At 56.3% G+C, this 19878-nt stretch overlaps 3 protein-coding genes across 5 annotated transcripts in view; 1 reads left to right on the top strand and 2 right to left on the bottom strand.

The window, feature by feature from the left end:
* The first annotated feature begins 7231 nt into the window (after window positions 1-7231).
* Window positions 7232-8171, top strand: DLX2 (distal-less homeobox 2). The gene is made up of 3 exons (XM_042874411.1): window positions 7232-7529; window positions 7636-7820; window positions 7896-8171. The coding sequence occupies exons 1-3, from the start codon at window positions 7232-7234 to the stop codon at window positions 8169-8171; spliced, it is 759 nt and encodes a 252-aa protein (XP_042730345.1).
* A 5162-nt stretch (window positions 8172-13333) lies between these two features.
* Window positions 13334-14933, bottom strand: DLX1 (distal-less homeobox 1). Its single transcript, XM_042874956.1, has 3 exons — window positions 14467-14933; window positions 13856-14055; window positions 13334-13588 (listed from the first exon to the last, which is right to left on the bottom strand). The coding sequence occupies exons 1-3, from the start codon at window positions 14777-14779 to the stop codon at window positions 13334-13336; spliced, it is 768 nt and encodes a 255-aa protein (XP_042730890.1). The 5' UTR covers window positions 14780-14933.
* Window positions 14934-16458: 1525 nt separating this feature from the next.
* METAP1D (methionyl aminopeptidase type 1D, mitochondrial) overlaps window positions 16459-19878 on the bottom strand; it is a 43547-nt gene continuing 40127 nt past the window's right edge. Inside the window, exons 7-11 of one of the 3 annotated variants that reach the window (XM_042875065.1) lie at window positions 18850-18947; window positions 18397-18444; window positions 17569-17647; window positions 17352-17456; window positions 16459-17190 (exon numbers count right to left, since the gene is read on the bottom strand). In XM_042875065.1, coding sequence (XP_042730999.1) covers window positions 17378-17456; window positions 17569-17647; window positions 18397-18444; window positions 18850-18947 — 304 coding nt within the window. In that variant the 3' untranslated portion in view covers window positions 16459-17190; window positions 17352-17377. Of the gene's footprint in view, window positions 17457-17568; window positions 17648-18396; window positions 18445-18849; window positions 18948-19878 lie in introns of all 3 variants that reach the window. The other 2 variants (XM_042875064.1, XM_042875066.1) reach the window with 2 other exon arrangements.

Raw genomic sequence — 19878 nt, 5'->3', positions numbered from 1 at the left:
TACTCCTGCAGCAAGCAGGGAGCAGCTACACTGAGCCATGGCAGCACTGAGCTCCTGCTCGACACAGACACACAAACACAGCCAAGTGTGCTTGGACAGAGAAGCTGTGTGGTAGATAGAGGGCTTGAAAGCATGTTTCCTCTTGCTACTACACTGCCTTAAGCATTTACACAGCCAGGCATGCAGTACAGGATGTGGTAAGTGATCTGGAGCCTCCCAGGCGGGAACACCATCTCCTGCTTCATTCCCTCTGGGAACCAAGAAAAGAGAATTCATAACCCCAGGGCAGCTGGCCCCTCATTGAAAGGCTGCACTAATTAGTCCCCACTCTAGAAAAGGAAGCAAAAAGGAAGGCAGCAGCCAACAGGACGTAAAACGTATTATGAAACATGCATGTGACCCATATACTCTATAGTTTACGTCCGAAGAGCAACTGTCCCTTATATATGCTGTCTCACATAGCTCAAGAGCAACTGTTCACAGTTTAATTAGTGCACAAAAATGCCCTTTCCCTTTGTACTTAGTAAAGCAATTACTCTTTCATATCTAAAATCCATACAGCAGGGTTCTCAATTAGCAGCAGTGCAGGTCCCTTGCAAACACAGACTGCTCCCATGAGCCACTTTGCCAGCATGCAGGGAACTTGTGCATGCTGCACTGCATTTCAGGTCTTTCAGCTCCAGAAGCACTGTAAAGGCTTCTCTACTTGGTAGTCAGCTTTCAGCCAGATCACATCAGGCTGTGTGTAGGTCTGAGTCCAGATTTGCAGACTCTGGGCACATAAGAGCCCCATTGTTTACAACTCCACCAGAGTTTAGTATTTCATGCAAGGCCACCTCTGATGTCAATGAGCCAGCTGTCTGAGCAGCAGCAGCAGCAGCATGAATCCGGTCCAGTGGGAATCTGGTGTGTACTGTAGTAGCTGACAGCATATGCCATCTTTATAAAAAAACTTTTCACACCAGTCATGAAAATCATAGACACAAAAAGGCACATAATTTCCACACTAAACACCAAGCAGACACAGCTTTTTGGAAAACACTCATCCCTTTCCAAGCCCTTCCAGTAACATCTGTAAAGATTTGGGCAGCATGTCTGCACAGACAAAGACAGTTTGTATGTTAACTCAATGCTGCACTCTGAGCTTACTGGTTGAGCAGTCCCTCTTAATGTCTCTCTTAAGAAAGTACATTCACTTTCACCAACTCCCAGGGAATCACTTCTAAATGAAGTGCCAGTCACCTGCTGTATAACCTGCAGTATAATCTCTGTAGTTATTTAGACAGGTCTGGCCACAGAGATACATAAAACAGGATAAAAATCCAACTCTGGAAGCTGCCAGGTAAACGAGACCACAGGATGCTGCAAGTATTGCACCAATCAATTCAGTAACAAAAGGCATGTGTACCATAAATACAAAAGTATAATTCACAGCTCCTGCACCAGAGAAGTGACAACTGAACCCATCGAGTCTCTCAGGGAAGAGGCAGATCCTCTACAAGCTGAAGAACCAAAATGCATGTACAGAAAGTATGAACATGGACATACTTGGTGATGTCTATCTATACCAGGCATACATATCTCCACTGCATGAGTTTTCAGGCACAACAGGCTACCCAAAATGTTGTTCTTCAGACCAAATACTATAGGACTTCAACAATCTGGCTGTGATTTTCAGAGATACTGAAAAACCAAAGCAATTGGATGGATATATTTGCTGTAGCTATAAAAATTCCTAAGGAAAACATCACTACCCCCCTGCATATAACGGTGTGGTCTTGGACTTGGGAGTGTTTTCACCCTAATGATGAGCTCACTATGCCCTATACCTGTGCAGCATCAACCACCATCTGGTCATTCACACATGGTGCATACAGCATTTCAGGGCACATCTGTTATCTGGAAGCCAGGATGCATATGTTTTCATTGTAGCTATCCTATGCATAAGTTTCCTGCGTGGACACATTAATTTTGCAAAATGTCTTCCTTCTGCTTAAAGCAAACTCCTTCCACAGTAAGTTGCCTTAACTCCCCCAAACCATTACTTTTATTTTCGTATTGCAGTTTGTTCCTAGTTACCTGCCTTGTCTAAAAAAGTTATTAGAAAACCACAGCCCCTCACTTCCCTAGTCAACATATAAATCAACTGTAATAGCTTTTATAAAAGCAGAAAATTACCTTTCTAAATGAATTTCTCCTTCTGATAGGAGTGACCAAACTGCATTCCTGTGGAATGAATACATGTTGCCTCAAAAAAAATCAAGTCTTGTTTGTTCCCAGTCTTTGGGATTTAAAGAACTCAGACAAAAAGCAAGTGAGGTAACCAATGCATTCCCCTTTTACTTTCTCTAGCTATTAAACCAGGTGTTGGTTGATTTATCAATAAGAACTGGGAACATAAAAATGGATGCTAAACTTGTTACTTAAGTGTCAGCTTTGTAGGAAGCTATAAATGCCCCATCACATGCATTAGCATGGAACAGTGGGGACATCATGTGGCCACTTACTTTATTTACAGTTAAATGTTCCCATTACTATTTTTAATCGATTTTTCAACCAGTTCTGAGAATTAGATGCAAAGTTGCTTAATAATGTAAGAAAGCCTGATGGCAATTGTATTTTCTTAGCCAGCTTCCCACCTACCAGCCCATGTAATCGCTTATTAGCTGTTGCTGTGCTCTACTTCTGCAGTCAGTGCTTTCAGTTTGCTTTCTCATTCTGGGCTATATGCTTCCAAGTCAGTTAAAAAAAAAAAACAAGAAGGATAATAATGGGGGGAAAAAAAAGAACATTTAGGGAGCTTGAGGTAGGCTACACACAAGCCATGCATAAAAGTGAAAAACAACATTCTAATCTCATTTACTTAGATTTATAGCAGTGTCCATAATAGGTATGTCATTCCGAGATATTGGCGTTCTACCAATGGGAAAAATACTATCAGGTGAAATATGGATGAAATGCACATGTAAAGCACCAGTCAGTGGAGTAAGGTAAGCAACCACAAGAAGTGAAAAGCCAGGAAGGCTTGTGAATCTGAGCAGTGCTCCTTTCACCCCTTCCCTTCAAGGGAGAAACAATTTCAGGATAGATGTGTGTGCAGAATAGGAGGTTGAGTGCTCTTCGTGGACAATTAGCAGACTAAACCCCCCTCTCTCTTCATGCTTTGAGGAAAGGGTCCGCAGCCAGCTCACGGACAGCCATGGCTCTGTAAGCCAAGACCACTTCGACTTACTCCTGACCATGTTGACTCAATCACTTTTTAAAACAAACAAAAAAAGAAAATCTATTTGATTCTAAGGGCAATTGTTTTTTGTAGTTTGTATGTATATATTTTCTCACCACAGGAAAGAAAAATGCTTTAAGTTTACATCTTTGAGCCATTCACCGGCTGTACCTAAACTGCTTAAGGAAACTGGGACAGACAGTGCTAAATCCCAGAGCACGTGCTCAAGTGTTCCCACAAGGACTTCTACAGTTTGCCCACAGTTTGAGTCCATTCAGTGTCACTCCAAATGGAAAGCAGTATTTGCCTCAGGTGTGTCTGATCCACTCAGGAGGAACTGCTGAAAAGATCTTCCTTAAAGAACAGCGAACGTTCTGTTCTTCCAGGCAAGATAGTCACGTTTTCCAGCAGGGACAGACCTTGTTATTTGCCGGTCAGAGGCATCATCAGCTCAAGAAATGGGCTGCAGCAGAAACTGCACTCCACATCTCAAACAGTCCGCTGGCACTACAGATCAGGACTCACCCAAGCACACCAAGGCAAGAGAGCATTTCTCAGCTCCAAATAGCATTGCCCACTAAATTGAGCCTTAAAATAATCACAGAGTAAAACCAAAGCAGCCTAGGTTATTCTCCATGTTGAACGCTTTGCTCAAACTCTGCTCAGACTGCACAGGTAAAAGATGTACAGAAATTGCAAGGAAGGCAAAAAAATCTTTTTGCTACTACCTGTGACAAGTGGAGCTCACAGCAACACAAATGATCGACACAGCCTACATCTGCTCCCCCAAAACACGCCTCTCATCGTCCCTCACACTTGTCATCTGCAGCAGTGTTAGCAACTACTAAGTGATTCACATTGAGAATGTTTTTCCTGCATGCTCTTATTAAAGATTTTTGTCATCTAAATATTCACATATAAAACACTTTAAACGAAGATTTACCTATGAGTTGAACCCGAATTTGCTTAAATCCACTAGAAAGTGGGCTCAGATCCATCTGCTCCAGGCTGAAGAGCCTGGGTAACATTGCTGTATAGCACTCCAAAAAATACCATTTTATTGCCTTCTTACAGAGAAAAGCATACTGTTTAGTCAGTACTATTACTTGTGATACAGTTTGCTATGGAAAAGAATTTACGGAAACGGGAGGACTGGTCCAAGCAGCCAGAAGCACCACACTTCAGCACCAGGAAGGATTTCACAGCCATAAAAGAGGGCAGGAGGGACTGCCCAGGAGCACTTTGCCTTGTTCCCTAACCTGTGCGCCGCACGTGGGGGATCACTGCACCGATCTCCTCACGTTCCACACACAAAGACTTTCCAGTCTCCCCCCAGTATGCACAAGCAAGTAGACCAATGAATGTGATGATTACAGCTCACCCCAACGTAGGCTGTGCATCTCCCCACCATGGCACAAGAAAACAATCACCTGTGCTAAATAACAGTTGGCTAATGAACTACTAAAATCACAGGTTGTGCTTCAGACTGCAAAGGTTTCTGTTGAAAAAAGACTTGAGCAGCCAGCGAATCTCCACTTAGACAAGACAGTCTTACAAACAACTCTGAAAGGATCATGCAAAGCCTGCTATCATGCTTGTATAAGCTGTTCACAACAAGGGACAAAGAATTGGCACCCTGGGGAGCCAAGCAAGAGGTCATATCCTTCCCAGAAGAGTCTGTGATTTTTGGAATAAAGTAATCTGATGCACAGATGGATGAGATGATAAACAGTTTTTGGAGAGGAAAATGATAACACTGGATTCGGAAACTAAGCACAGTGGGTAGCAAGCTTCCGGACGGGCACTGAAAAGACTCGCGATTTCCCGAAAGCTGATAAGCTTAATTCCTCAGATGTGAATTTTTACCTGTTAACCATTACCATTACTAGGGAGCAACACCAGATCTCACAGATGCAATGCTAGCAAGAGCCCCATCCGCAGCTCCACATGGCACAAGAAGTAAGTGGCCTTTCTATTACCAAGACACCTGCTCAGGACTATCCAGGCATTGTGTTACTATAAATCTACCAGAAAGCATTTCACACAGCCACAAAAGAAACCTGCGCTCACCGATGTACCATTGTAGCTGACGCTACTGTCCAATTACTCAGGTTTAGCATTGTCAAAAAGAACAGGCTCATTTCCTGAGATTCATCACATTCATACTTAAATCAGTGAAATAAATTGTTCAGGGAGATGTGGATTACAATGGATCAAATGATAATCACAATTACAGGCGATTAGAAACTCATCTCTTTTCTAATGCTGAGCGTGGTTCCCTTCAAGTCGGACACGAGAGAAAACACTCATAGGACATCTTGTCCTCTTGATACCAGGCTAAATATTTAAAGACCGAGAACAGCAGGCTTTAAGCATTTTCACTTTTTTTTTTTTTTTTTCTCAGATTACATTTGCTTTAGCAAAAGAACCACAACAGCAATAATTAATAAAAATAGAACATACCAGGCAGAAGTTGCTGCAGACATTTCTGTGAGCCATATAAAATTGCCCTGCAAAAAAAGAAAAATTAAAAAAAAAAAATTAATGAACACATACAGCTCATCTGGAGAGGCGACTCTGAAGAGCAATGGAACTCCAGCGTGGTGCACGCAGTGTGTTTGGTGTATCTGACTAACAGCGCCCGCGGCGCTGTCTTCTACAGGAGGACACTTCCAAACCAGGGAAGCCAACGCCAACGAAGGCAGCCCACGTGTTCGGCAGCCTCAGGCGATGAGAGACGCACGCCGGTGCAAACTCGATGCAACCAAAGCTTCGAACGCTTCCCTTCCCTGCACGCAACCCTGGCAGCGCCGAGGCAGCGGGCCGTGCGCTGCACATCCCTCACCCCGCCTCCCCCCCGCCGCCCGACGGCCCGGCGCCGGCACGGCCAAACAAACCGTCTGAATCGACGGCGGCGAGCAACCGAGAGGCAGCGAGAGCGGCTCCGCGGGCCGGGCCGTGCGGACACCTGCAGAAGCGGCACCCGGCGGTCGCTCCCGTGTGGCTGCCGCCCCGCGCGGGTGCTGGTGGGGACGGGCGGCAGCTGCCCCGCCTCGGGCGGCCCCGCGGCGAGTTTCTCTGAGGGAAGCGGAGCGCGCGGGAGGCCCTCCCGGAGCCGCGGCCCCGCCGGTCCCGCTCCCACAGCCGCGCAACACGCCTTTCTTCTCCCAGCACCCCGCCGCATCCTCGCGACGGCCGCCGTCTTCCCGCCCCGCTCCCGGCCGCCCGCCGGTCCCGCTCACCTCCGACCGTCGGGCGCGCCGCGGCCGGGTCCCGTAGAGGAGCGGCCCCGGGCAGCCGCCCGCCCCGTGTGGGGAGCGCGAGCGGCGACCGTTGGGGTGCGCGGCGGGAGCGGGAAGGAGCGCGCGAGGGAAGGGGGAGCGCGGCGCTGCGCGAGCGGCGCGCGCACGGAGGGAGCGAAGCGCCGCGCGCGGCAACAGGGGGCGTCCGAGGCCGGAGCCGGGCCTCTCGCCCCGACGGTCGGGCAGCGCAACGGCGCCGGGACCGCCGCCGCCGAGGGGGGCACGGCCTGGGGGGGCCGTCAGCCACCGGCGCGTGCGCGCGGGCGTCCCAGGGGAGCCGCATCGACGCGATGCTGTACTCTGGGACCGCCCCGTCGGTGCTCGCCGGCAACGTGACGATAGGGTAGAATAGGGTAGAGTAGGGCAGGGCAGGGCAGGGTTCCGGGCTCCGACGGGGCGGCCGGATCAGCCCCCGCGTCTCTCCCGACTCGCGCCCCGCTGGGCCCCGGAGATGCGGCGCGCGCGGGCGCCCCATTGGCAGTTGCTAGGTGACGTGCGCCGCGCCCACGTGACCGGAGTTAAATGCCGCCCCGGCGGCGCGCGGCGCCGCACACCCGTCCCGCTGGCGGCGGCGGGAGCGCGGTGCCCGCCTGGCCCGGCGGTGCAGCGCAGTGCGAGGGGCGGCAGGATGGCGCCGCGGCCCTGAGCGCCGCAGCCGGCGGGAACGGCGCTGGGCGGTGTGCCCCGGGCGGGCGGGGGCTGCGGGATGACCGGCGTCCTGCCGAGCCCGGCGCCGGACATGCACGCCAGCCAGCTCTCGGCCGGCGGCTATCAGCAGCACGGCCTGCACAAGCCGCAGGAGTCCCCCACGCTGCCCGTCTCCACCGCCACCGACAGCAGCTACTACGCCAACCGGCAGCCCTACGGCCAGCCGGTGCCCTGCCCCTACGCGCCCGGCACCGCCCCCTTCCCCGCCAAGCCGGGCTACGACCCGGGTTACGCGGCCGCCTACGGCTCCTATGGGCCCTACGGCGCCGGGGCCTCGCCGGCCGCCAACGACTCCGGTACGTCGCGGCCCGGGGCCGGGGGGAGCGGGGCGGCCGTCGGGGCGGGCGGGGCGCGGCCGCGGCCACGGCCACGGCTCCTCACGGCGCCGTTTCCGCCGAGCAGAGAAGGAAGAGTGCGAGCCCGAGGTGCGGATCGTCAACGGGAAGCCCAAGAAGGTCCGCAAGCCGCGCACCATCTACTCCAGCTTCCAGCTGGCGGCCCTGCAGCGCCGCTTCCAGAAGACACAGTACCTGGCGCTGCCCGAGCGCGCCGAGCTGGCCGCCTCCCTCGGCCTCACTCAGACCCAGGTAGGGTTTGCCCGGCGCCGCTCGGCCCGACGGGGCAGCCGCGAGGCGCTGACGCCTCTCTCCGCTCTCCCGCAGGTGAAGATCTGGTTCCAGAACCGCCGCTCCAAGTTCAAGAAGATGTGGAAGTGCGGCGAGCTGCCCGCCGAGCCGCCCCCGCGCCGCAGCGCCTCGCCGCCGCCCCCTGCCTCGCCGCCCGCGTGGGACTTCGCCCCGCACCCACGCGCGGGGAGTGGCTCCCCCGGCCCCGCTGCGGCCTTTCTCGGCAGCTACGCGTGGTACCCGCCCGGCCCCGCGCCGTCCGCCGCCTCCCTCCCTCAGCACCACGGCGGAAGCGGCGGCGGCGTCTTCTAGGGACCGCGGGTCATTTCCCTTTTTATTTTTTTTAAGTCGATAGGTGCCTTTGCGGAAGACCTCATTCTGATGTTGGGGACTGAACAAACAAACAAACAAACAAATAAAAATAAAACGATTAAAAGAAAAAAAAAAAGATAAATATGTTTTATATGTAGGTTTAAAGCCGGAGCGTCCCGTCGCCCCCCAAGGCCGTGCACGGGAGTCCCTCTCCGGTGCCCCCGGGAGGGATCGGGCCCCGACGGAGCCCCCTCGGCACGCGGCTGTCAGCGTAGCGCTGAGAGCCGTGACACGACATAAACAAACAAAGGGTATTTTGGTTATTTATTATGGAAAACTTCAGCGCTCTTTCGTGTTTCTTTTACAGCAAGCAGAGATTATTTAAATAAATTATTGTTTCCACGGTGCCAGCTCTCCGTTTCTTTGGGGACGGGGGTGGTCGGGGGCGTCGGTCCTGGCCCGATGCTGACCTGGGGCGAAGCAGCCCCCCTTCGACATCCTATCGACGCCACACGAGCGGGCTCGGGGTGCCGCCCCGTCCCGTACCCCGCTCCCGCCCGCGCAGCCCCGCGGGGCGGCTCTGAGTCATTCCTCGCGCCTCCGGCAGCGCGAAGCCCCGCCACTCGCTGGGCGCACACCGCGCTCGGAACGTCCCCGGCCGTGCGGTGCGCTGCCGGGAGCCTCGGGGAGGGTCTTTAGGGGTGTGGGCCCAGAGGGGCGGAGGAACAGGAGAAAGGAGGGGGAGAGGGACGGCTGCGAGGGAGGGGAGAGCGGGAGAAACAAAGGGGCCGCTACCCGGGGACGCTCCCGCGGGGACGCGGGTGACAGCGCGCAGGGAGGGAAGCGGCGGGGAGCCGGGCGGAGGGACCCACCGGGACACGGACCCGCGTGGCGGGGAGCACCCCGGTGACGGGCGGTGTCACAGCGCGCGGTGGGAGGGCGGCGTGGGTCCGGCAGAGCTGCCGGGACCGCCTCCCTGCCCCGCGCTCTTCAGTCCCGTTCTCGGCGGCCCGCTCCGCCCGGGGCCGGGGCCGCCGTCGGGGGCCGGGAGCCGCGCAGCGCTCCGCGAGAGCGAGGCATCCCGCGCTCCTCCCTCCGTCCTCTGCGCGTCCCTTCTCCCTGTCCTCGCTCCACCGCTTCGCCCTTTATCGAGCATCCCCCCGAGCAACCCCGGCACCCGGCTCGGGGCCCGCACGGGCCGGCGGTGCTCCTCGCACCCGCGTCCTCCGGCCCGGGGGCACGGGACGGGCTGCGTCGAGAAGCGGGGCCGTCGAGAACGGGACGAAGCGCCCCGTGCGGTCCCGCCGCGCCGCCCTTGGAAGGTCCGTGGGGCTCTTCTCGGCACCGCCCCCCCACCGCTTTCCACCCCCTCCCGTCTGTCCCCGTCGAGGGGCTGCGGGTGTCGGCGGCGCTCGGCGGGTGGGCGCCGCGCTCGTGTGCCCCGGTGAAGAGCAGAGCCCGAGAAATTCGATTAGAGCGGCTCTGGCGAAAGGAGTTATTTGAGGCATGAATGTCTCCCCTAAAGCCGCAGCAATCATGTGGCATTAGGCACTTCCGGAATCCTATAGCCAACTTGAAAAATCCCAGACCCCTTTTTTCCCTAATTTTTGCTCTGATCTGTAATTTTATCCACATTTGCACCAGTTTGAGCATTCTGGCTCTCCCATCTGAAAGCCTGCAATTACTATATAATTCTTCGCAATTTCACATGTCCTAATATGGACTGTAATTTTTGCGCAAGACAATTTCCTGCTATTTCAAGCATCAACATTGTCAAAGTTGTATGTACATAATAAATGGGAATATCAATGCATAGTTTTTAGCATAACATCTTGACTCCTCGATAATTATATCCGTTCGGAGCCTACGCAGAATTAGCCTGAATTGCATGGTAACTGCCGCTGCTTTAAAATTTTTAAAAATTACTCATAATTTTCCCAAAGATTACCAAGATCTCGAGTGCACAATGTCATCAGCGTAATGAAGAGTAAACATTTATGCTAATAATCTGCAATTTTTTTCATCAGCTATAAAGACAGAGGCTATATAGCAGAAAATTTCAGTCATATTCTGCGAGAGCGGAGCCGCGAAAAGGCTCCGCGCCCGGAGCGCGTTCCGCTCCGCGGATCTCAGCCCACGCCGTGCTCCCAGGACGCGATCCCCGCGCTCGGCCGCTCCTTTTCCCCTCTCCTCTCCCTCCTCAGCCCTACCACCCGGCTCTCCGCTCCGCACCCCGCAGCCCGACCCGCGCTCGGCGCCCGCCGCTACCGCGGAGCGCCGCGCCCGGAGCCCGGAGAGCCGCCGCCGCCGCCGCCCCGGGGCCAGGTGAGTGCGCGCCGCGAGGCGCAGGGACACCGCCGCGGAGGAGCCGGGGCCGAGCGGGGATCCGATGCGGGTACGGGGCCGCGATCCCCGCCGCGCTCGGGGGACGCGTGGCCGCGGAGCGCCTGGGCGGTGCCGCGGGGAGATCGGGGGGAAGGAGGGTGGCAGACGCCGAGCTGCTCCCCACGGGAGTCGAGGGGAGAGCGCGGGGCAGCTTCCCCCCCTGTTCGGCGGAGGGGTGCGGGGCTCGGACTCTCCGACTGTTTGCGGTTTCAGGGCCGCTCTGCGCTTTGCCGTCGGATTGACACCGCAGGCACTCGCGGGGCTTCGCGGGGACGCTCCGAGGGGATTTTTTTTATTATTATTATTTTTTCTTTTCGGGTGGAAGATGTGAAAGAGGTATCCGTTGTTTGGCAGTGCCGCTCAGTCCGTCTTTATTACTTCAACATCGTGCATTTGCTAATTTGGAAGCCCCTTCCCATTGACAGCGCTGCTCCATACACCTGCAAGCAATTTGCAGCGCCGAATTGCGGGATGGCAGCTCGCACCTACCGCTTTTTTTTTTTTTTTTTTTTCCTTCGCTTTTCTCAATGCGCAGCAAATTTGGCTTTCAGTGCGTTATCTCTTTTGTTAATGCAAAAAGATTCCCTGGGCGAAAAAATTGCTCATAATTACCAGAGAGATGGGGAAACTGCATTAGAATAAATAAACCTGAAATTACTGTAATTATGTTGTGTTTGATGGGCTCGGCTTGTAATCAAGAAGAGAATACAGTGAAATGATGCTGACCCTCTTGGGTTTGCAGCTGTACGCGCACTTTGGGGTCTTTTTTCGCAGAAAAGAGTCATTTTGATCATCATTAAGCTGTGTGTAACCTATTTCCGAAGTGTTTGAAAATGAGGGGAGTTTTTTTTTTTTTTTTTTTTTTTTTTTTTTTTTTTTTCCCCGACGAGGGAAAAAATAGATCTCCGAATAGATCTCCAAATTACGCTTCGCCACTCGCTGTCCCATCCGCGGGGTCTGTGCGCGCGGGGCGACGGCTGTTAAAGGGACAATGGACAATGTTGGAAACCAGGGCTTAATCATCGTAATGAGGTATTGTCTCAATAGAAGCACCTTCGGATTATTCCGAGTTTAATTAATATCCTCATTACGAATATCTCCGAATCAGATACGTGACGAACCCCTCGTCAGCGACGAGGCAGAATTAACGAGGCCCGGCTTGAGAGTCGCGTCTCAGCGAACGGTGAGAACAGACTCCCTGCTCGGGACCCCTCGCTGGGGCAGAGCTCCCCATTTCTGTGCTCGTACCGTAAGCTCGACGTTGGTCCGTCACCCGGCCGACCCTGAGCGCCGTCCCGGCCCCGCTCAGAGAGCTCCGCGGGGACCGGCGCGAGTCCGCGGGCAATGCGCGGCCGCTGGCTTTGGCCGCAGCTCCCGGTCCCGATGCGCGGAGCTCCGGGGAAGGGTTCTCCTTGCGTGTGCGCTCTGTGAGTGGGCACGAGACCGAAGCCCCGAAGTCCCGAAGTCCGGATCTGCCCGTGGGGCGCTGTGTGGGTACCCATCGGACCCACGGTGCCCGCACGGAGCCCTTTCAGGCCGCCCAGCGAGACATGGACCACGCGGAGCTCTTTTTCCAAACCATAGTTTTACTGTCTCAAAGAAACTTTATAACTTATGTACAAAGGTTTGTGTTTGTTTTTTTTTTTTTGTTTTTGTTTTTGTTTTGTTTTTTTCTTTTCCTTCCCCAAATACAAAGCAATAAGTTAACATTCTCAATATAAAACTAAACTTTGACATATAGACACGAAACACAGCTGAGCTCAGGTATCACATCTTCCGAGGGTCACAAGAAAATGGCAAATCTCCGTACACAAAGCGTCATGTCGTACAGCCACACGAAACGGAAATCAGAATTAAAAAGAGAAAAAAGGAAAAAAAAAAAAAAGAAAGAAAGAAAGAAAGAAAAAAGCTAAATTTGTGCAACATGTTTACAGAACAATAAGGATTAAGAATCAAATATGTACAGCGGGAGCTCCCGCGCTCCGGGACGGGCCCCGCACTGCGGAGCGAGGGGTACGCGGTCCCCCCGCCGCCTCCATGCCGCGTCCGCACAGCGCTCCGCAAAGCCGCTCCAGGGCGGGGGGCGGCGCGCGGCCGTCCTTTGTTCGGCGCGGGGCGGTGCGCGGCGTTGGGGCCGGGGATCTCCGCAGCAGCGAAGTAGAAAAGCGATGGGAAAAGTTACAAAGCGCGTCCTTCCGTGCGGCGTTTCGGTTTTGTTTTGTTTTGTTTTGTTTTGTGTGTTTTTTTGGACGGGGAAACGGCACCGGGCGCTTTTGCCGGAGCCGCGCGCTCCGCGCCCGGCTGCGCCCGGAGCTCCTCAGCGGTAATTCGGTCAATAAATAAAATCCCTTTCTTCCCCTTAGACAAGAACAAAAAATATACAGATGGACGGGGAAAGAGACAGGAAACGCAGAGGGGAACACGCTCAGGACGCGGTACGGCCGCTGCCCCGCACTGCCGGGCCGCATCCGTGACCCAGATCCCACACAGCACAGACAGAGGGGCGGCCCCGATTGTCCCCCGGCCGCGCTCCGTCAGCTGCCGCCGGCGGGGACGCGCCGCGTCGCATCTGTGCCCGGAGCGGGAGGGCCCGGCCGGCTGCTGGCGCGCCTTTGTCCTCTTCTCCTTCCTCATCCTCTCCGTTTTGTTTTGTTTTTCATTTTACTCTTTTTTTTTTTTTTTTTTTTTTTTTTTTTTTTTTTTTTTTTTTTTTTTTTTTGTCCGTGATAATGTGAATTTTTTTTTTCGGCTCGCGGCAGGGAAAAACGTGCTCGGGCTCACATAAGCTGCGGCTGCTGCATAGCTTCTTGGTGGGCCGAGGGGTACCACGACGTGTAGCTGGGGATGTAGGTGCCAGCGCTGCCCGAGGACGCCTTCCCGGAGGCGGAGGAGGTGTTCCACACGGCGGGCACCGGGGGAGAGCCGCCGGACAGGGCCCGGCCGTTGCTCAGAGCGCTGCTCTCCAGGGCCGCCCCTCCCTGCTTCATCAGCTTCTTGAATTTGGAGCGCTTATTCTGGAACCAGATCTTCACCTGCAACGGCAGCGCGGCACGGCTCAGCGCAGCCCGGCCGGGCCCTCACACTCGCCCTGCCCGCCCCGACGGCCCCCGCCCGCCGTCGCCCCGCGGTGCCCCCGCGCCCCGGCCGCCCCCGCGCCGTGTCCCGCTCCCTCCGACCTCGCCCCCCCGCCTCCCGCAGCCCGGCCGGGATCGGCCCCGCGGACGGGACGGGCGCGCGGCTTCAGTACGAGCGACCCCGCCGGGCCGGGCCCGGGGCGGCGGGGCGCGGAGGGGCCGTACCTGAGTCTGAGTGAGTCCCAGAGAGGCCGCGAGCTCGGCTCTCTCGGGCAGGGCCAGGTACTGGGTTTGCTGGAACCTCCTGTTCAGAGCCTGCAGCTGCAAACTGGAATAAATAGTCCTGGGTTTGCGGATTTTTTTCCCTTTCCCATTAAAGCGAACTTCCCCTCCTTCTACCACAGTGCTTTTCTCCGATTCGGCCCCTACAACCACAAACGGTGCACAGTAAATAACAGTGATAGCAGCGAGAGAACAGCAGTAACGGCGACGGCGACGGTAACAGCGCAGCGCTCACGGCGACGGGGCGGCGGAGCGCCGCAGAGCCAACAAAGGCTCCGCGCGGCGGTGGCAGCCCCGGCTCCATCCCAACAAAGTTTGCTATTTTTACCGGCTGCAGTCGAGGTTTAATTACCCTTAATTGCGCACATTGTTTATAGCGCTACGCAATAAATAATGACGGGGACCGCTCCGCGCGCAGCTGGGCTGGGTCCGCTCCGCTCGGCGCCCGCTCCCCGCGGCCCCGGCCCCGCCCGGCTCACACACTCCGCGATGCCGCCTCGCTCCCCCCCCCGGCGGATCTGCTTCGCTCCGCGCCCCCCGCCCCCGGCACCTACCTGTCTCCTCCAGCCGGGGCTGGGCCAGGCCGGAGCTGTTGGGGTAGGGCTGCACTGAACTGATGTAGGGGTTGCCGGAGTGGCTGCTCACCGAGTTCACATAGGGGTAGCCCAGCGGTCGGGAGAAGGACGAAGCTGTGCTGTACGCGCTGTCGGGCTGCGAGTGGCCCGCGGAGTGTAAACAGTGCATGGAATAGTGTCCGTGGGACATGGGAGAAGGAGACATTTGCTGGCCGGGCGGCCCGAACTCCATAAAGACGGCCTTCCCCGAGACGGGGCTGTTTAGACTCTCAGGCATGGTAGTCATGGTCATTTCTCGCCGCTGGGTCTGTGTGTGTGCTCTCTCTTCAGCGTGCCTTTTGGGGGTCTGTTGTGTTTCTCAGGACGGGAAAGAACCCAATTTAAGCGGAACAGGGTTTTCACTTTCCATTCATAAGAAAATGGAGTTTGTCTCTTTGAAAAGTCTGAGCGTGATGCCGCTCATCTACACAAACTCGCCTAAAAGCTTTGACTCATCCGAGCCGATGAATATTCATGAGCCGGCGGAGCTGATTGGTTCCCCGTCTTGCATAATCGCTTTGGATTGGTCCGAGCCGCTCGGGGCTCGCCCGGACCCCGGTGAGCGCGGAGAGCCGCGCCGGCAGCGCCGCGCCTCCCGGCCGCACGCCCCGACGGCACCGCTGGACGGCCGGGAGCCGTCGCGGCCGGGGCCGGGACCGGAAGGCATCGCCCCCGGCGCGGATGGGAGCGCGGGGACGGCCCCGAGGCGCTCCGGAGCCACTCCGGCCGCGGACACAGCCGCGCCCGCCGCGCGGTGCCCGCTCCCCGCTCCCCGCCGGGGTCCCGCCCGTCCTCGGGCCGCGCCCGCCCGGGCACCGCTCTTCACGCGGGGGAGGATGGGGAGATGGGAGTCCAGCGCGGGGGATCGCGGCTCGCCCCGCTCGGCCCGACGCGCGATTGAGCTGAGCACGCAAACTTCCGCGTGCGTGAGCAGGGAGCGAGGTGGGACTTGGGAGATCCTCCCCAGAAAGCCCGCGATGAATCCCAAATTACTTTGTTGGATAATTAGAAAGTGTCGGTAATTATTTCTTTCATAATTCAGCGGTGTGACTGTAACAGGAAAATGATCCCGCGAAAGTTCACACGTGCAGATGTATTCGTTACCGACTCATTTGATTAAATGCTAGTCTCAAGTGCTCGGCTCCCAGCTGAAGGCGGCCCCATTAGCATAACACTGATGTTTAATTTTCATACGCATAATTAGCCGTATATTGAACGCTAATAGCAACACGCGGCCTCCCGGCGCTGAGCACCGGGCTGTGAGCCGGCCTGGCTGAACCTCCCTGCGCACCGAGGCCGTCGGGGCGCGCAGCGAGCGGGGCCCGGGTCCCCGCGGTCAGACCCAGCCGGGCAGAGGGAGGCCCCGAGGAACGCTCCGTTCCCAGCGCACACGGTCGCGCCGAGACCGCGGAGCCCGGCGGCGGGGCTGGGCGGGAGCGGGTCCCGTGGCACAGCCCCGGCTCTGCTGGTGCTGGCTTCGCAGAGCTGACACGAACGTGCCCCAATCTCTGCTCCGGTTTTTTTTTTTTTTTTTTTTTTTTTTTTTGTTTGCCCCATTAGGCGGCCTTGCGGGTTTTAATTGCCCATTTACAAACGCCGCGTTAACGCCCCCCCCCCCCCCCATTTTTATTTTTTTTTTTTTTTTGTTTTGTTTTGTTTTGTATGCAATGCGTACGGTTCATTCCCACCACCTCACTGAGGACCGGTGCCCAGGGGCAGCGGCGCGGCCCCACGCGGACCCCCCCGGCCATGTAAGTGACCGCCCGGGCCGGGGCCGCGGCTCCGCGCTGCGGGGGAGGAGGGTTGGGAACGGACTGGGACGGGACAGACGTGACGGACGGGACGGTGCAGCGGCGGCCAGGGAGAGGCGGGCACGGCGGCCCTCGCCTTCCCGGGCAGAGAGCAAGCGGCGGAAACTCGGTGCGACTGTGAAACGTGTTGGATGCATCGTTTATTTGTACAGGTTTTAAGGTCTACCAAATTAATCTAAGAGGCAATCGAGCTGAAAGGCTGCCCCGTGGTATTGGGAACGGGCTGGGGACTGGTCCTGCTTCTTAAAAAGATGCTGTTAGAAACGATTAGAGCTGACAGCTCGCTGTGCTCTAGTGAAAACAAACGGTTCAGGGAACCAGCGGCCGTCCCACCCGGCCTGTACCAGCCCGGCCTGCCCCAACAGCGGCCCAGCAGCTCCGCCCGGGACACCCCCCGCCGCACGGCCACTCCGTCGGGCCAATTCCGAGGGACGCAGAGCAAACCCTCCCCCAGGGCAGAACCCCTCCGTCTCTGCGAGCGCTCCCGGCGCGGAGTGCCCCGTTACGCACCGTGCGCGGCGCGGTTATCCGTCTCCGGAACAGCGCGCTCTGCGTCTCGTTTTTAATCCTTTCTTGTGCGGCGTAGAGAGAAACGGGCCGGGGCAGGGAAGGGAGAGCTGCTGTTACAACTTAGGGAAAGGGGCCGCAGCCTGCGCTCCCTCCGCCACGCCCGCAAACTTTTCTTTCCGTCCCGGCATAAGTTCCAGCCCCGTTCAGTGGCGCTGATGACAGAGCGGCCGCACTTTCCCTGCGAGCGGATCCCCACTCTGCTCCGCCGCGGATCCCGCACGGCAATCTGCTCCGCTCCCCCACGGCCGGACCCTTCTCCCGGCGGGCTGAGGCTCAGCCGCTGCTGCCGCAAACCAAGAGGCTTTTATTCAACACTCACCGGGTACCGCGCAGAGCACCGCGCCCGGAGCGAGCCCCCGAACCGCGTCCCGTGTCCCCTCAGTCCCCCCAGAACCACCGGAGCTCAGCGCTGTCCCTGCGGGGCCGAGGACGCCCAAAACACACCGAGCCCTCCACTTCCCGCTGCGTCCTTAGGCTTCTCCCGGCACCTTAGAGAGGATTTCTGCTCCCTCCGAGGTAATGACGACGGTGTGCTCGAACTGCGCTGATCTGCAACGCACAGCGAGCAGTTAGCGGGGGGCAGCGCGCCCCAGCACGCCCGTAAGACTCACCGGCTGCCAGCGCTCAGCTCCGCCGCTCGGGAAACAACAAAACCGGGCACCTTTTATTGTCTACCGAAATTGCGGTCCATTTGTCCTTCAGAATCTTAAATTCGGGAGAACCCTCCATTATTATTGGCTCTGGAATAAGAAAAAAACGCCCGAAGTGAGCGGCGCTGCTGTGGGCAGGGGAGGCCCGGCGGCAGCTCCCACCCGCGCTTCGCATCGCGCTGCCCCGCCGGGGCCGCACCGGGGGGGGGACGCAGCGCTGCGGTGCGGGTAAGGTGCGCTCCGCTTTCGTAACAGCAGGGAAATTTATTCCAGCTTTCGTTAAGACTCCGTGGTAACAATCAGAACACCAAACGCGGACAGTTCAACATACCCGATTTTTTTTTTTTTTTTTTTTTGTTAAACAGACTTAAAATGTTCAATTAAATCAGCAAAACAACAATTTTCTGATTCGGCTAACTGCCGCGTCGGGAGGAATGGGCTTCCACCCCCGGGCACCGGCACTCGCGCTGTGGGGCGGCTCTCATGAACTCCGCGCGGCCGGCCCGGCCCGGCGCAGCTCTGGCGGCAGCGGGGCACAGCCGCGCTCTGGAGTCTGCACACCGCCACAGCCGCACTGCCAAAACGACGCGTCAGGTCTGCCGCTTAATAAGATTTGCGATCAGATTTTTCCTTCCCAAATTCGTGTCACTCAGGAGCTGTGTCGCCCAACTGATCCCTCAGTGCATTTTTTAGAATAACATTTGAATCTCTTTCCCAGGGGCCAGTGTCACTGCCGTCACCGTTTCTGAAGGGACGCTTCTCTGCTCAAAGAAACGGCACGGAGCTGGGTTGTTGTGTGTGTGCTTTTTTAAAGACAAACATAGAATACATTTACTAACCTATTGTGAATGCCATTCCCTCCTCCATTAACAAATCACTGTCATTGGCTAGAAAAGAAAATAAAAACGCTTTTATAGTTGTTGTCTCGTTTCACCTTTTTTTTTTTTTTTTTTGGTAACAGCACCCAGCACTGGGTTTCAGAACTCGTTCCGGCTCACAGGTGCCGTGCACACCGGCCCCAACCCAAGTCCGGATCCAAGCGCCCATTCTCATTGTCTCCGCTGCCCATCCCACCACCCTACAGCTCCACCGGGGCTTTCCCACTCCCGCCTCCCCAGCTTCAGACCAAACGGCTCCTCAGATCCCGGGACACGTCTGGGAGGATCGCCCGCAGAGATCGCCCGCAGAGATTCCCCCGCGGGTTTGGGGCTGCCACACCGTTTCGGATCGCACTTCTGCCGCCAGTGCCCTCTCAGCGGGAGGAGACGGTGCTCTGGTCGGGAGCCGCTTACCGTGGTGCCACACCTCGGGGTGCCCGTGGAAGTAGGACCCGATGCCGTGGCCGACGAAGAAGGGGCACACCTGGAAGCCGCCCCGCTGTGCCACAGAGCTGCAGGGCAAAGAGGACACAGTTAGCAAGCACGGCCTGACCCTGCCACACATCCGTACCATCAGCAGCACCCAGCACGGGGCTCCTGCCAGCTCTGAAAGAAAACAGCCATCATGTAAACCATCATTAGGTTTCAGAGTGAATGGGCCTGCCAGGGCAGAGCACAGAGCAGTGCAGCCCTTACTGCCTGCAGTGCCCCGCTGCGTGCACCTGTGGCCTGTGCCAATGCGGAGGGAAACACCAAGCTGTTCCCTTCTGAAATACTACAAATATCCAGTGCCAAAATGTATTGCAACTCCAGAAAATCCGTTCATGCTATAATGAACAATGTATTTCTACTGAACCCATCAGCACAGTCCCCAAACCAAATCATCATAATTACGGCACTTCAGTTCTGCTGGGAAGATCTGTCCAGTCCTTCACAGCCTCTCCAAAAGAGCATCTTCCAGAGAGACAGATGTCCTGTCTGCAGGAACAGAGCCTGTCCCCAGGCCTCTTCCATGTCAGGAAAGCAAAATCCCATCCCGGTGCCCAAAGCTGGGGACCCAGAGGACTGGGAGTACCTGCCAGGCTCTGCCAGCAGGCCACTCCACAGCACCGACCAGGGCAGCTCAGCCAGCATAGCCAGCCCCATCCCAAATAGAAATCTGGGGCACCTGAGGTGAAGTGCAAGTGACAGGGGAACTGCTCCTGAGTATCAACCCCACACTGTGCCCAGAGTAAACAGGAGCATGGAAGCAGGACAGGAAGCAGTCTGTCTGAAAAGATTTTGTCTACGAACCTAAAAGATTCATTTGTTCACTTAAGATCACGGTGAGCCCTTCACACTTCAGGTTTGCTTGTATTGACAGCTGAACAAACGTGCCTGCTGCCTCAATACAGAGAGCCATCACATTTCTATTTGGAGAAGACTGGAAACTTCATGTTTAGC

The sequence above is a fragment of the Lagopus leucura genome, unplaced genomic scaffold, assembly GCF_019238085.1.
Source record: "Lagopus leucura isolate 7727_CA_CO unplaced genomic scaffold, USGS_WTPT01 Super-Scaffold_100012, whole genome shotgun sequence".
NCBI classification, from domain to species: domain Eukaryota; kingdom Metazoa; phylum Chordata; class Aves; order Galliformes; family Phasianidae; genus Lagopus; species Lagopus leucura.
The sequence above is the reverse complement of the archived record's forward strand: the minus strand, read 5'-3'. Positions and strand labels throughout refer to the sequence as shown.

Coding starts and splice junctions, on each gene's coding strand:
- DLX2 (XM_042874411.1), top strand. CDS start 7,232: ATGACCGGCGTCCTGCCGAGCCCGGCGCCGGACATGCACGCCAGCCAG. Junction 7,530..7,635: donor GCCGGCCGCCAACGACTCCG/GTACGTCGCGGC, acceptor TCCGCCGAGCAG/AGAAGGAAGAGTGCGAGCCC. Junction 7,821..7,895: donor TCGGCCTCACTCAGACCCAG/GTAGGGTTTGCC, acceptor GCTCTCCCGCAG/GTGAAGATCTGGTTCCAGAA.
- DLX1 (XM_042874956.1), bottom strand. CDS start 14,779: ATGACCATGACTACCATGCCTGAGAGTCTAAACAGCCCCGTCTCGGGG. Junction 14,056..14,466: donor GCCCCGGCTGGAGGAGACAG/GTAGGTGCCGGG, acceptor TTGTGGTTGTAG/GGGCCGAATCGGAGAAAAGC. Junction 13,589..13,855: donor TGGGACTCACTCAGACTCAG/GTACGGCCCCTC, acceptor CTGCCGTTGCAG/GTGAAGATCTGGTTCCAGAA.